Source organism: Hypomesus transpacificus, chromosome 15 (assembly GCF_021917145.1).
Source record: "Hypomesus transpacificus isolate Combined female chromosome 15, fHypTra1, whole genome shotgun sequence".
In the NCBI taxonomy this organism is placed as follows: domain Eukaryota; kingdom Metazoa; phylum Chordata; class Actinopteri; order Osmeriformes; family Osmeridae; genus Hypomesus; species Hypomesus transpacificus.
In genome coordinates, this window is record NC_061074.1 from 955,250 (window position 1) to 971,124 (window position 15,875).

At 48.8% G+C, this 15,875-nt stretch overlaps 1 protein-coding gene across 1 annotated transcript in view; it reads right to left on the minus strand.

The window, feature by feature from the left end:
- Positions 1-2,309: 2,309 nt before the first annotated feature.
- Positions 2,310-15,875, minus strand: part of clpb (caseinolytic mitochondrial matrix peptidase chaperone subunit B) — a 19,351-nt gene continuing 5,785 nt past the window's right edge. The window contains exons 6-16 of the mRNA XM_047035948.1: positions 12,988-13,107; positions 11,031-11,145; positions 7,291-7,368; positions 6,115-6,170; positions 5,906-5,950; positions 5,587-5,748; positions 5,081-5,237; positions 4,838-4,911; positions 4,584-4,703; positions 3,677-3,781; positions 2,310-3,443 (exon numbers count right to left, since the gene is read on the minus strand). Of these exons, the coding sequence (XP_046891904.1) occupies positions 3,228-3,443; positions 3,677-3,781; positions 4,584-4,703; positions 4,838-4,911; positions 5,081-5,237; positions 5,587-5,748; positions 5,906-5,950; positions 6,115-6,170; positions 7,291-7,368; positions 11,031-11,145; positions 12,988-13,107 (1,248 nt within the window). The 3' untranslated portion in view covers positions 2,310-3,227. The remainder of the gene's footprint in view (positions 3,444-3,676; positions 3,782-4,583; positions 4,704-4,837; positions 4,912-5,080; positions 5,238-5,586; positions 5,749-5,905; positions 5,951-6,114; positions 6,171-7,290; positions 7,369-11,030; positions 11,146-12,987; positions 13,108-15,875) is intronic.

The window sequence follows — 15,875 nt, forward strand, 5'->3', positions numbered from 1 at the left end:
AGAGAGAGAGAGCAGGGTGGAGAGGGTAGGTTTCCGTTTCCCTTTAATCTAATCAGAGAAATGGCAGCAGGCAGAAATAGCCTGACGGACAGACTAAGAGGCTCTCTTTCTCTTCCTCATCATCTCCTCTTCCTCAGGGAGGGTAAACGGATATGCACACTCTCTAATACACCCTTACACACACACACAAACACACGCTCACTAATACACTCTTACACACGCACACATTCACTAATACACCCTTACACTCATGCACACTCCAACACACCCTGAGGCATTCTCTCTGATACACTTTAACACACACATTCTCTAATATACCTTAAGATATACACCGATTCTACTACACCCTTACACACACTCTCGCTCTTTCTAATACACTCTTGCAAGTATTCTGTCCTTAATAAAATGTATACACACACACACACTCCATAATACACCCATACACTCATACACTCATACACACACACACAAATACACCCTTATACACGATGCAGATGTGCTTCACATAAAAACATGTCATGCAACAGGATTTTTAAAAGAATCCATAAAAGTACATTTTAATTAAAGAATAAAAAGCAGTATTATAAGAGTATAAGCATTTCAATTAAAGAGCAAAATTGAAGTACGAGGATTAGTATAGCCAAAAGCATTGGTGAACGTCAACGTTTTCAGTCTGGATTTAAAAGGAGTCAACGCTGGAGCAAGTCTCAAATGTGCTGGATGTTAATGACAGCTATTTGTTGCATAGTGGCTAAATGCTGCTTTTCCATGTTTTGTTTAGACTCTGGGGACAGTTAAGAGACTAATCCAAGATGACCTGAGGGCTCTAGATCAGGGTCTAGGTTCATATTGTAAAAGCATTTCAGTGATGTATTATGTCCCCAAACCTTTTAGTGATTTATAGCTGAGCAGCAATATTTTGAAATCAATTCTCTGACACACCGGGAGCCAACATAGGGATTTGGGAATTGATGTCATGTGCTCAAATCTTTTTGTCTTTGTTAGCACTCTTGCGACAGCATTCTGAACCAGCTTTAGCTGCCTGGCCACTTTTTTTAGGGAGACCTGAGAAGAGACAATTGCAATAATCTAAACGGTAATAAAGGCATGCATAAGTTTGTTTATCTAAGACCTGTTTGGAAATTATTCCTCTAAGTCTTGTTATGTTTTTAAGGTGATGGTAGACTGATTTACTGACTTGATGTGGCTGTTGAAATTTAGATCTGAATCCATGATAGCACCAAGATTTTTGGCATGGTTTTTGGTTTTCAAAGACAAGGAGTCAAGGTGTGAGCTAAATTTCAGCATTTCTTTTTTGGCGCCTAATCTTAGTTCATCTTAGTTTTGTCCTTATTTAGTTGAAGTAAATTCTGACACATCCAGTCATTGACTTGTTCAATGCACTGGCACCGCAAATCTACAGGACAACGTTCATTTGGTGATAGAGCTATTTCGATTTGAGTGTCTTCCGCATAACTACGGTAAACAATGTTGTTATTTCACATAATTTGGCCTGGCAAGAACATGTACAGATGCACATATACACTCACATAACACACACAAACACACATACACTCAAATACACCCTTCAACACACACTGTGACATCTGTGCTTCACCAACCATATGCAGTTTTCTTGTGATCTCTCGCTTGATGCATGACAGTGTGCAGTGTTCAGCCTGTGGTCTGCACCTCTCAGGGTCACCAACTATCTCTGGAGGAGGGTAGCCCCCACTGAACTGCTGCTGCCAACCCTTTTCCTTGTCTTTCTTGAGGGGGTTAGGCTGGTTTAGAGGCAGTTCTATGGGCATATGTGAAGCCCTCTGTGTATTGCTTGTAAGGCCTATACATACTGTATATACAGTATATTAACTTGCTTGTGTAGGCTTATCGGTGTTAAGACAGTAGGTTGAGAAGGTTGTGTGTGTGTGTGTTCTGACCATAGGTCCTCGGGTATGTGCGTGTCATGGGGGGGGGTCCAGCCTGGGCACAGTAAGAGTGCCTGTGTCTTGTTCTCCATGCTAATCCTCGCTCTCCAGGGGACCAGACTGCATGGTGTGCTCCTCTCTCTGGGGGAACATCTTCTACATCTCTAAGGAATCCGGCCCCTCAGAGCCGGGATCGCCCCTCCCACATTCCCAGCCGGCCGTGCGCTGCTCTCACACACACGGCCCACATTCCCCTGTCACGTTGTGTCACTGGACTGACATTTGTTTTTGTGCCAGTCCCACCCAGATGCTGGTCACACACACACGCGCACGCTACGTTTGGATTGACAGCAGAACACAAACCAAACAAAGACAGGAATCTGTGGATCACAGGGACTTTAATTTACATCACAGAGGTACACATGACAGATGCCTTAGGACGTGCCTCGCCAGCATGCACTACACATTTTACACCTGTGTGAAACCACTGCACCAGTGTATAAATAACTTTGATGTCCCCACAATCTCAGTGTCACATAGGTTTGCCCGCAAAACACACAACACTACGGTACTGTATGTCTTCATGACTAAGGCAGTACTTAAACATTTAACATCCAATAAAAGGAACCCTTTCTCAAGGCAGTGATATTCATATCCATACACTTTTGTCTCAGTGTTCTTTCCAAGAACACACTTAAATGATCGATTGTAGATATGATTAAATATAACTCTACTACTTCTTCACAAGACATACCGTCTGTGCAATTATGGGACAACTTTTCTAACTTTGGCTATTCCTATTTCCAAGCAATGAAAAAATACTATGATATAGCTCTAACTATAGCACATATGACTGTTATCGATGTACCCCATTTAAAGTATTTAGCAGCAGCCTATTGCAGTTTCCTTATGCTGTCCCCTGAGCCTTCCTGTTAGCCACCGATGCTAACAAACGAGGATATGGCTTGTAGCATGAAGCAAGGTCCTCACTGGTATGCCTGGTTTTGTGTGCGTGTGTGTGTGTATGTGTGTGTGTATGTGTGTGTTTGTAGAGAAACAGTGTGTGTTTGTAAAGGAACAGACATGGAGAAAGAAACATGGAAAAAGGCAATGACGTGTTGGTACTGAGGCGGTTTTATTCGATATCTCCCAACAGAACCAGGATTGCCGGTCCTACCTGATGGATGTGATATGACAGAATGGCAGTGGTGCTTGTGTGTTCACGCCAGCTGGTGGATGAGACATGTTTATGAGAGTGTGAGTGCCACGTGTGTGTGTGTGTTTAAATGAGTGAGTGGGTTAGTGGTCTGGGCTAAGAGGTGGACGGATGTCCAGAGTTCTGGCAGAGCTGTCCTCTCCCACTACCTCCAGGCGCAGACTGGGCACGCTCCGTTCATCCGGCCCCTCTTCTCCAGCCCTGGCCTGGGATTGGACAGTCAGTCGCAGGGTGCACCCTTTGGGGAGGAGCTCCTGCTCGTAGGCAGCAGCCAATTGGTTGACCACGCGTCGCTCAACCTTGGGGGACAATGAAAGAGCTTGGTTAGATAACCTGCATGGCAGGTCCCAGTAGCTATAAGGTTGCTTTGTCTTCCTTGGTGTCTTCAATACTCTCTTCAACACTCTCTTTTATATAAACATTGTTTATTTTAGCAGCTAATTAGGTGAATTGCACATATATTTCACAGCTCTCCTGAGACATGTGGATAGATGGACCTTTTAATGATGTTGTGGTGTGTGTGTGTGTGTACCTCGTGTTTGATAGAGCGTGCTCCGTAGTGCAGGTTATACCCCCCCGCCAACAGGTCGAGAACGGGGCGGTCCCACAGAAGAGTGATGTCATGCCTCTGTTTGGCCTATCAGGGGACAGGTGGGTGAGGGACGAGCCCGGATGAAACCAGAAAGAGATGAGACAGGGATGAAGACAGAGAGGGATGAGGTGCGTGAGGGTAGAACAAGACAAAGATGGATGACACAGCAGCACAGGTAGTGTCTAACCCTGTGTCTCTCGGTGCTAAACAAGCATTTTCGCTACACAGCTCTCAAAGTGATCAGATAGGTCTTTAGCCCTGTGCTAACCATTTACCCAATAACACATGCACCAGTCTGAAGTTACTCACGAATACACACTCAACCGCAACAACACAGAGGTTCATAATAAAGCCTGCTATTACAACCATTAATCTAATTCCGATGTGTCTCTCTCTCATTCACATACACACACACACACACACACACAAACACACACCCAGCAATGAGTCAAGACCCTATTGGTTCCCTGAGGCCAGTGTTAGCTGTCAGAAGCAGAACAATATTAATACTTAAATATTTATGACACACATGTTAAACACTGTAATCATATTAGAGCTGGGGCAAACACTGGGGACTATTGATCTGAAGGAGTTCTATAGTACACCATGTCAACACACACACAAACACACACATACACAAAGAGAGACAGAGAATGAGAGCGAGAACGAGAGAGATAGGAGGAGAAAGGGAGAGAGAGCTAAAAAGTGAGAGAGTGTGAGAGACAGAGAGTGAGAGACAGAGAGTGAGAGACAGAGAGTGAGAGACAGAGAGTGAGAGACAGAGAGTGAGAGAGGGAAAGGGAGGTGGAAAGACAGAGAGTTCTAGTGTGTGTGAGGAGAGTGGTACCTTCTTGGCCCAGAAGGTGAGCTCTCCGCTCACCAGCTGCAGAAGCTCTGAGTGACAGAACGGCAGGAAGTAAACAATCTCGTTGATCCGTCCCAGAAACTCGTCCCTCCGGAAATGAGCCTGTGGAGGAACCAAATCATCCATCTATTAGGACCAGTCACTGTACATCTGTTTTTTTCAGGGCGAATTACGCTGCATAGCAATTAGTGGTGGGTGGGCTGTGATTGGGCAGAGGTTGAGAGGGAGGGCGTTACCTTCAGGATGGGGCGAATCACAGTGTCCTTAAACTGCCGTGAGATGGTGACATCATCCCCCTTCTGCACCTCGTCTACAAAAATAACAACATCATATCAACAGTGCTCGTAGTGCTTAACTGTTGTACGAGCATATGCTGTGAGAGTATGTAGTGTTCGTACGTTTGTGTGTATATGTGTGAGTGAGCGAGTGGGGGGGTGGGGGGGGGTTAGTGCATGTGTGTCCTTGGGAGCGTTTCGTACCGAGGTTGTCGGCAAGTTTCCTGCGGCTGAGCTCCTTGGCCTCTTGGCGTAGCTGCAAAGCATGCTGGGCGATGTCGTCGCTGGCCACGTTGGAGGTCATGATGAAGATGGCGTCCTTGCACTCGATCGTCTTCCCCTTCCCGTCCGTCAGACGACCCTGAGAGAGAAACATGAAGAGAAGGGAAGAGAGAAAAAAAAGACAGGGAGGGAAACGGAAAGAGAGAATGAGAGAAAGAGATAGAGGGAGAGAGAGAGAGAGGGAAAGAGAGAGAGCGAAAGAGAGAGAAAGGGCCACAAGTCCATACGTTAAAGGAACGACGACATCCATCCATTTTGATTCCACTCTGAAACCGCCTGGTTTAGAATCAGAACAGGCTTTTCTTCACCATGTAAGTTTCCACCAAGTCAGGAACCTCTGTCGCGGATGGTGAAGTCAATGTGCGTTTCCTGTTTCCTGTATGAAGGTGTGTACCAATGTGTGTGTCTCAGTGCGTGTGTAGTCCCACCTCGTCGAACAGCTGCAGCATGATGGTCAAGACGTCAGGGTGGGCCTTGTCCACCTCGTCAAACAACACCACGGCGTTGGGGAACGCCTTCAACTGCTTGGTCAGCTGACCTCCCTCCTCGTGGCCCACATACCCTGGGGGGGAGCCGATGAACTTAGCCACCTGGGGGGAGGGGGAGGGACGACAGAGCGAGAGACACGGGAGAGTAAAAAAGAGAGAATAGGCCCATAAGAGAAGGCGTACAAAACACTTATCGCTGATATCCAAAATAAATGTGTTCGTAAAATGTAATATTTCGATTGTTTTCGTAAGATGTTACCTCGTGCTTCTCCTGGAACTCTGACATGTCCATCCGGATAAAGCCCTAGGGACAGAGAGAGAGAGGAGGGTCAAGTATGGAGAGGGCCTGTTTCTCTGTGTGTAGCCTGTGTGTGTGTGTGTTTGGCTGCGTGCTTGGCTGTATGTACGGGGCTGGGAATGTGCAGCTGTGTGTGTTTGGCCTCCGCATGGAGGTGTGTGTGTGTGTACCTTCTTGATGTCCTTATGCATGTAGCGAGCCACCTGCTTGGCCAACTCTGTCTTTCCTGTGGACAAAACACCGAGCAATCACTCCTCCCTTTTATCTCCCTCTCTCCATCGCTCCAAAATGTTTGGCAGTAAAACATTACCCTTATAAACATTCATATTCAAAATGGATGGTATGCATATTGTATGTGTGCGTGTGCATAATATCCCCATCCTGAGCGAAGGGACTTGTTGCTGAATGTTTCATATTGATGTCTCCTGGCCACTGTCTGTCGCTGCAGGCAAAAGGAATATGAACCCTGTCTACCTTCCATCCATCTCTCAGCCCTGTCATGGCTCACACTCATGTGTGTGTGCGCACAAACACACGCACTTTGTCTTGCTATCCTTGTGGGGACTCACAGTTCAGTCCCAATTCAAAATCAACAGCCTAACCTGAACCCTAGCTCTAGCTCCAAACCCTAAAACGATCCCTAACTCTAGCTCCAAACCCTAAAACGATCTCTAACTCTAGCACCTAACCCTAAAACGATCCCTAACTCTAGCTCCAAACCCTAAAATGATCCCTAACTCTAGCTCCAAACCCTAAAATGATCCCTAACTCTAGCTCCAAACCCTAAAACGATCTCTAACTCTAGCACCTAACCCTAAAACGATCCCCAACTCCTAACCCCCAACCCTTCATGTCATTCAAATCCCTAAAACCTCCTAGAAATAGCGCGTGAACTTGTGAGGGGCAGGGAACATTTCCCCCTGAGTTCCGATGTCTTTTGTAGCTCACACACACAAACGCTCTCGGTCCAGTCACAGATTTCTAACACACGTGCAGACACAGACACACTCATACTGAGTATCACCGTCACTCTCTCACATACGTACAATCCCATTGCTCTGCCATGTCATTTTTATTGTACAGTCATAGTATAATGGACAGTGTTAATAGAATGTACAGTGATAGTGTACTGTGTTTGTATATTGTACTGTGTTAGTAAATTGCACAGTGATAGTACACTGTGCAGTGTTTGTATACTGTCCAGTGTGTGTATGGGGTGAATCAGTACAGAAGGCCCAGGAGCCTACCGACCAAGGAAAGAGGAAGCTGGACTTCCTGCAACGTCCCAATGGGAGACGAACGAGAGGAGCGAAGGACAGGAGCGGGGGGTGGAGGGGAGGAGTTACCTATCCCAGACGAGCCGAGGAAGAGGAAGACGAGGGGGTGCTCTTCATCGTACCAGCCATTCTCCTTCCTCCTGATGGCTGTGGAGAGACGAAGGGATGCGAGAGAGACAGAGAGGGAGAGAGAGAGAGAGAACGAGAGAGAGAGACAGAACAAGAGAGAGAGAGGGAGAGAGAGAACGAGAGAGAGAAAACAAGAGAGAGAGAGAGAGAGAACAAGAGAGAGGGAGAAAAGAGGGGATGAGGGGGGAGATAGTTAGCACAGTAAGTATGATAAAGGTGTCAGTGGAAAGGGGAGAGCGGGTTCACAGGCACTTTGTGGGAAAGAGAGGAGAGAGGGAGAGAAATCCAGAGAGCGAGAGAGACCTCTACAATTGTATCCACCGGTCTCTCCTCCTCCCCCTCCCTCTCCCTCAGTCTGTGGGGCCATTAGCCAGCGCTAATCACGTTAGCCTTCCCGGCGCGGCCAAGGCTAAATCAGGTTAGCATGGATCTGAGCCTCACACACACACGCGCGCACGCACGCACACACACACAGCCTCGCTCCGGGAGGAGTGCCTATCCTACCCCACTATCACCCCAGCAACCAAAGACTCACTCTCTCTGTAACACACACACATACACACACAGAGAGACAAAGCTACGGAGTGGGTAGGGATCCATCAAACGTGGTACTGGTCTCTTGCCAAACGCATAGAGACAGACATTAGAATACACTCTTCATATCTCCATATCTAACCCTGCTTGTGCATGCAGGGGAGACCAACCAGTGGGCTTTCTCAAAAATCACCCTGTTTAACCTGAAATGGCCGAGTGTGTGTGTGTGTGTGTGAGTGTGTCTGTCTCCAGCCTCTCTCTGACATTAGCATGGGAGACCCATCTCATCCATCCATCCATCTCTCCTTTTCTCGGCAGCCTCGTCTGCCATCCCTCTTTCAGATCCTCTCAGATTTCTCCTCCTGAAACCCAGCTCCTCAGCTGGAAGCTTCTGGCAGTTTGAAGGAGAAGAGGGAGAGAGAGGAAGGCTCGGGGGAACGAACAGGTGATGGAGGAGAAGGAGAGAGGGAGGGAGGGAGATGCACAGAAGAGAGGGGAAGATGATAGATGTAATGGGGATAGAAGGAGGAGGGGTGAAGGAGGGATGAAGGGATAGAAGGAGAGAATGATATCAGTGATGGTCATGGAGATGAATACTGACGGCTACAGGCTCCAAGATTGTCTGCCTTATTACCCTGTGTGTGTCTGTGTGTGTGTGTCTGTGTGTGTGTGTGTGTCTGTGTGTGTCTGTGTGTGTGTGTGTCTGTGTGGGCGTCTGTATCTTTGTGTGTGTTTATCTGTGTGTGCGAGTCTGTGTGTGTATTTGTGTGTGTGTCTGTGTGTTTATGTGTGAGTCTGTGTGTGTGTGTGTGTGTGTGTGTGTGTGAAACTCACTGGATGGCGGGCTAACCTTCTGTCTCAGTGTGTGTGTTGATATCCTGGAGCATGGGGTGTGTTTGTGTGTTGGTTGATTGAGACTGACTTTGGTAGAAGGACACACTGACGTTCCACAAAGGACACAGACCACAACAAAACAGGCATAGAGAGAAACAAACACACACACACACACGCACGCACACACACACACAGCTGGACGTATTGACCAGGTCTGGTTTGGTAGAGGACTCTAATACGATTAGAGCAGGATCATTCTCTTCAATAACTCTTAGCCCTAAGAGCTAAACCAGGATCAATCTAGCCTTCCTGTGTGCAAGTGTGTGTGTGTGTGTGTGTGTGTGTAGCATTGCTCATAGCTGAAGGCTAGTCATCAGTCACTCACAATCTAGGAAGAACCATCATACTGTATCATTACTTAAAAAAACTTCACAATCTTCAATATTTCTTAAAAAAAAACATTTCTGCTTTCTTCTCCAATGTCTCTCTCTCTCTGTGTTAATTATTGCCTTTCTCTATTTTAGCTTTCTATGAACTTCTCTTTCCATCCCTCTTTTCTCTATTGTCATCTTCCTGTTATTCCCCCAGGCTTGTAAAATAGTGTGTCAGTGATAAGTATTTCCCTGTGTGTGTGTATGCGTGCGCGCGAGTGTGCTTGTTCCCACACTCTCTCTGATCATTCCCATCATCCTGTCTCTAGGCCTGTGTGTGTGTGTGTGTGTGTGTGAGTGAGAGAGAGAGAGAGAGCGAGAGAGTGTCTGATATATTCACTGTATTACTTCTAAGGGATCAATAAGCTGTTCCTTTATCACGGTGGTGATGTCTCAGATTGCTTTCAGGACAATTTGCCACAGCAACAACAACCATTCATCACATCTCACTGATCCGGGGAGCCCTTAGTCTGGACTACACATCCCAGCATGCTCTCCTCCCTGCCTACAGTCAGAGAGACTACGCGTCCCACAATGCCCAGGCATCCTACACACGGTTGTGTTGCCCAAGTGAAGTCATCATCCAGCTCGTGTATGTATGTAACTATCCCAGCACCTATTGCAAAGAGGACTTTTGTGTATTTTTGATGCTGATGGAAGCTAACTGTGTGCATGTTCATGTTGATGTCGTTCTGTGGTGTGCCATCTTTATCATGAAGCAACCATACAGAAAACCTTCTTTCTCTGTGCCCAGAACCCAACCCCGACACACACACACACCTCACTGGCCCTGCGATCGATAGCCAGCCTCTATGGATGTGCAGCATCATATTAAGTATTTACTGGCCCCTGTGTTATTGTGCTGTAAGTCATCTTCCCCCGACCTCCCTCCATCTCTCCTTCTTTCTCTCTATCCACTAGCTGCAGCACCCCTTCATCCACCCTCCGACGGTCTCACTTCCTCTCTCCTTCCCCCTCTCCACTCGACTGTCTCACCCACTCTCTTCTCCACTCACTCTCTCCCCTCCACCGTCGTTCTATCTCACATCACGAGAACCCAAGACAGAGCCATAGATCGCATCACTTCCTGTGTCATTACCCACAGGAAGACTATGACATTGGATGGAGGGAGAGGAGCAGAAGGAGAGAGGTGGAGGAAGACGGGGAGGTGGCGAGGGGGAAGAGGTGGGGAAAGGAGGGACGAGGGGAAAGAAGTGAAGGGCGGAGAGAAGGGTAGCGAACAGGAGCTGGAGACGGGGGAGGGAGATGGAAGGAGATGGAGAGATGGAGAGGAGGGGAAGGGAGGAGAGAGGTCTGGAGTACATCTCAGTAATCAGGTTAGCTGGCGGCTCAAGGCCTAGCCTCCCCAGCTGTTCAACACACACACGCACACACACACACACACACACACACAAACACACACACCACCTGTCTGCCTGACGGACAGCTCATTCATCACAATTAACCAATTACAGCCTCCGCCAGGCTGTCTGAGCCCGCCCCTTCCCCTCCTCCCCCCTCCCCCCCTCACCAGAGAGAGTGAAAGGAGAGAGGTGATAGGGTACTGAAGACGGGACCAGCCAGGGAGGCAAAACTCATTTTCAGACCGAGTTTATGTAGTGTGTGTGTGTGTGTGTGTGTATGTATGTATGTATGTGTGTGGGTTCCCTATGTGTGTGGGTTGTGGGTGTGTGTGAAGTATGTATACGGCAGTTTGCAGTATATTCAGGATGTGTGTGTGTGTGCAAATACTATCATACTATATACTCAGTTGTTGAAAAGTGTGGTAGTAGTGCTTTGTATCTGTATGTGTGCATGTGTGCTTACCTAAGGCCAAAGTGTGTGTCTCAACCCCAACAAGGTTTGTGTGTGTGTGTGTACCTGAGGCCACAGTGTTGATGGCTCCTTCCTGCCCGATGATGTGCTCCTTCAGCCTCTTCTCCAGAGGGAAACGCCTCCTCTCCTCTGCCTCCCTGCGTGCCTGAGCCTCCTGGAACTGGGGAGGGAGGGGGGAAGGGAGGGGGGGGAGGGAGGGGAGGGAGGGGAGGGAAGGAGGGAGGGAGGGAGGGAGGGAGGGAGGGAGGGAGGGAGGGAGGGAAGGAAGGAAGGAAGGAAGGAAGGAAGGAAGGAAGGAAGGAGGGAGGGAGGGAGGGGGGAGGGAGGGAAGGAAGGGAGGAGGGAGGGGGGGAAGGAGGGAGGGAAGGAGGGAGGGAGGGAGAAGGTGGAAGAGAGAAAGACAGGGAGACAGGAAGGATGGCACGTATTGAAAAATGGATGAAATAAACTTCCCCAATTCCTCTGGTTCCTCTCAAGTCACCCTCCTCCTCTTCTGGAGCATGGATTACAGGGCTTTGTGTGTGTGGACTATAGGTGTGTGTGTGGACTGGAGGTGTGTGTGTGTGTGTGTGGACTAGAGGTGTGTGTGTGGACTGGAGGTGTGTGTGTGTGTGGACTGGAGGGGTGTGTGGACTGGAGGTGTGTGTGTGTGTGGACTGGAGGGGTGTGTGGACTGGAGGTGTGTGTGTGTGTGGACTGCAAGTGTGTGTGTGTGTGGACTGCAGGTGTGTGTGTGTGTGTGGACTGGAGGTGTGTGTGTGTGGACTGGAGGTGTGTGTGGACTGCAAGTGTGTGTGGACTGGAGGTGTGTGTGTGTGGACTGCAGGTGTGTGTGTGGACTGGAGGTGTGTGTGTGTGGACTGGAGGTGTGTGTGTGTGTGGACTAGAGGTGTGTGTGTGGACTGGAGGTGTGTGTGTGTGGACTGCAGGTGTGTGTGGACTGCAGGTGTGTGTGTGTGGACTGCAGGTGTGTGTGTCAGATCTCAACACCTTCACTGATGTACATTCTACTGTATGTTTTTGAAAGTTAAAATGGAGTATTGTGCCTATCAATGCAGCTGTAACTGACCCTAACACTAACCCTATCAATGCAGCTGTAACTGACCCTAACCCTAACCCTATCAATGCAGCTGTAACGGTGCAATGCCCCCTGGGAATCAGAAACGTACTACTGTACTAACCGTCTGCCTGTACCCTTCACCTCCCAAGCACACATTATCACCTCGGCCCCCTCCGCGCCCGTCCTTCTCACTGATTTCCATCTCCAGTAATGCTCTCTCCTTCTCTCTCTCTTTCACTCTACTATCCTGGTCATTTCCTCTCCTCCACCCAGCAGCCATCTGCTCTCCGTCTCTTCATCCTTCCTCCATTTCCACTCTGGCTCCTTTCTCCATTCATCCATCCATCCATCCTCTCCCTCTGCATCTCCTCTCCCTCTCCCTCTCCCTCTCCCTCTCCCTCTTCCCTCTCCTCTCCTCTCCTCTCCTCTTCTCTTCTCTTCTCTTCTCTTCTCTCCTCTCCTCTCCCTCTCCCTCTCCCTCTGCCTCTGCCTCTCCTCTCCTCTCCTCTCCTCTCCTCTCCCTCTCCCTCTGCCTCTGCCTCTCCTCTTTTCTTCTCTCCCTCTCCTCTCCCCTCTGCCTCACCCTCTGCCTCTCCCCTGCAGGAGAGCAGCGGACCCCCGCTCTTTATCTTGCTTAACCCTGACATCCTGTCACGAAGCTGTGTGTGCCGTGTGAGGGGGAGTGTGTTTTATGTCAGTGTGTGTGTGCACTGTCAGGGTGTGTGCGTGTGTGTGTATTGGCAATGTGTGTGTACTGTCAATGTACTTGTCTACCTTCAATGTGTCCGTGTGTGTGTGTGCGGTCGTTTGGTAACGTAGAACCCCTGCATTTTGCAAAGCAGTCACCAATCCCTTTGTAAGGCTGTCTCCAGCAGTGCCCTATCCCTGTGTCGTGTTGGAGACAGGACGTGGACGTCCCAGCCTGGGTGGGGGGGGGGGTACCTTCTCCTCCCACTCCTGCAGCAGGGGTGTGCAGCTCGCCCTCCTTGGCGTAGGCCCGGGGGGGGTGTGTCCCAGAGCGTTGGTCTGGAGGGGGTTGGCACCTGCACCGGGAGAGACACAGGTCAGGGGTCAGGGAACTGCAGCTAGGCGGGGGGGGGGGGGGGGGGGGGGGGGGGGGGGGGGGGGGGGACCGTGGACCTTCCCGGTCCAGGGAGGGGGTCGGACCAGGGACGCGTGCTCATAACACACCCTGACCCCAGAACCCCCCCCCCCCCCCCAACAGACCCACAGGGGGGGGGGGGGGGGTCATTACACCCCACTCATGAAGAGGATGAATGTGAAGGCAGACAGAGCCTCAGCAGTGGCTCATTAACATGCTCTTATCTTCTATGGTCTTCTGCCCACAATAGGAGCCAGTTAACAAAGTCAACGTGAGGAAGGCTGCTTCCGGAGAGGACCCAGCACGTGCCTGAAGAGCGTGTGTGCGTGTGTGTGTGTGTTTTCGCAGTATGGGGTGTGGCACAACTGTCAGTCAGAGTGGTTAGCGGTGCCTTCCACCCTGACCTGGCGCTGGACTCCAACCCTGTGTCTCACACACACACACACACATTAGTTGTTATTGAGAACGATAAATATCCCTACATCTTGAAGGTGTTTGCATGGCCTAATACAGTATGTTGTTCCACTGTGGGTTTGTCGGCATAGCTATAAATGTGTGTGTGTGAGTACGGTGGTGTGTGTGTGTGTAATCAATGCAGTACAAGGTATTACTCTTGCTCTAAGCTCAGCTTTGACTGTGGTCGCCACGGTGATTATTGATAAAACCCTAAATGTTGTCCCCTTCACAAACGAATCGATCCCAAAAATAAACACCCTCTAAACGTAAAGGAGAAAAGCAATATACCAGCTGGCCACCCCCACTCACACACACTCGCACACACTCACACAGACACACAAAGAGACACACTGACACACACTACCCCCCTCTGTTTCCATCATAATAAATAGCATCATTTAGGACTTTAATATCAGCCAACCCTCTGGGCCAGGGTACTTTATAAAGAATCAACTCTAACGACCAGTAACCCTCAAGAGACACACACACACACACTCTCTCACAAGCACACACACACACACACACTCTCTCTCACACACACACGCACAGACTTCTAAAAAAGGTAACATTTAGGTAAAACTTAATCCCGCAAATTCACATACAGATCCCCTCATTAGTACTTCAGTTATGCCTGTTGGGAAGCTCCTCCCTCCCTCCCTCTCTCAGTGCAGCTGGTGGGACAGAGCCCCTGCTGCTCCTCTGTGTGTGTTTGTGTGTGTGTGCGTGTGCATCTGCTTGCGTGTGAGGGCCATGGTCCTGTGCAATCATTCACTGCCGAGCCAGCGGGCCCAGCTTTGGAGCCTGGGGCCTGGGTAGAGCCAGTCTCCAGGCTGGGTGAGTGCTGCTGGGGGCGGGGGGAGGCCTTAGGGTGGCTCTGGACATGGTGATGGATGGAGATCAGTGTCTAAGGCCAGCTCAGGCTGCAAGAGTCAACCCAGAGCTGTGTGTCACACTAACACATGGGAAATAACCATGTACACATGCGCAAACATACACACACATATTCACTAACACACACACACACAAAGGCAAACTTCTCAGCTTGACAGATGCCATTTGTGTTTTATCATCATTTTGTATTTAATTTGTGTAAAGAATATACGACAGGAGGCGAGAAAGAGGGAGAGAGTCAAAGATGGACAGAATAAGAATAATGACAGAAGATGGGAGGGCAGATGATTAGGAAAAGAGTGTTTCATTTCAATAATGACCGATATGGTAAGACTGCATGGATGTACTGTATGTGTGTACTGTATGTGTGTGTGTGCGCATGCATGTCTCAGATGTCAAAAGTGAAAAGTATTATTGGATGTGATAGCGGCGCCAAACTGGGGCGGTCTGTTCTTGTAGTCACGGTAACAACTGCCTGTCTTTAATGTGATTGGTTCAAAACAAATGCTTTGTTTTTGTGAAATATCTTTTTTTTAATAAAAAAAATGCATGTTGGGAACATTTTATTCAATTTGTCGAGTATAATTTTTTAAGCACTTACGGAGGAGTGAGAAGGAAAAGAGAGAGAGGGAGAAAGAGAGAGGGAGAAAGAGAGACAGACATGCAATCCATCACAACCATAAACATAAGGCAGTTATTCCTGTAACTTAATCATAAACCAAACGACCTTATGACCAGCACTGATGCAAGACTGGCTGTGTGTGTTTGGGGGGACAAGTACTTTGTCTGGCCAAGATGTTTAGAGAAAATAATGTCTTTTTTTTCCATTGAAAGGTGTAACAGGTCCTGCTTATGTAAAGTCATGTATGTAGTCGAAACAACAACTATGCGTAACAAAGTCAACAAACAACGTAACCACACTGTCAAATGTAACTACAGTGTAAGAAGTATCTCTACTGTAATATGTACCAACATACCACACCAACACCCATACACACGCGCACGTGCACACACACACACACACACACACACACACGCACACACACACACGCACACACGCACACACACACCCCCCCCACCTCCGTTCCCCCAGGGCAGGTTCTGTGTGGGGTCAGAGGTCAGGCCAGGCCGGCTTGGTTAAGAGCTGCTCATCTGTAGAGGAGGGGGTGGGGTGAAGCCTGAGGCTGGGAGTGTGTGTGTGTGCAAAGAGCTGAGTCAATGACAGGTGCAGGCAGTGTGTGTGTGTGTGTGTGTGTGTGCATGGGTGGGTGTGTGTATGTGTGTGTGAGTGTGTGAGTATAGGGTCGGTTTCAAAAGTGTTTGATTGCACTATCATTCTGGGGACACAAGCATGGGTATGCATAAGTAACCATAGGTTATG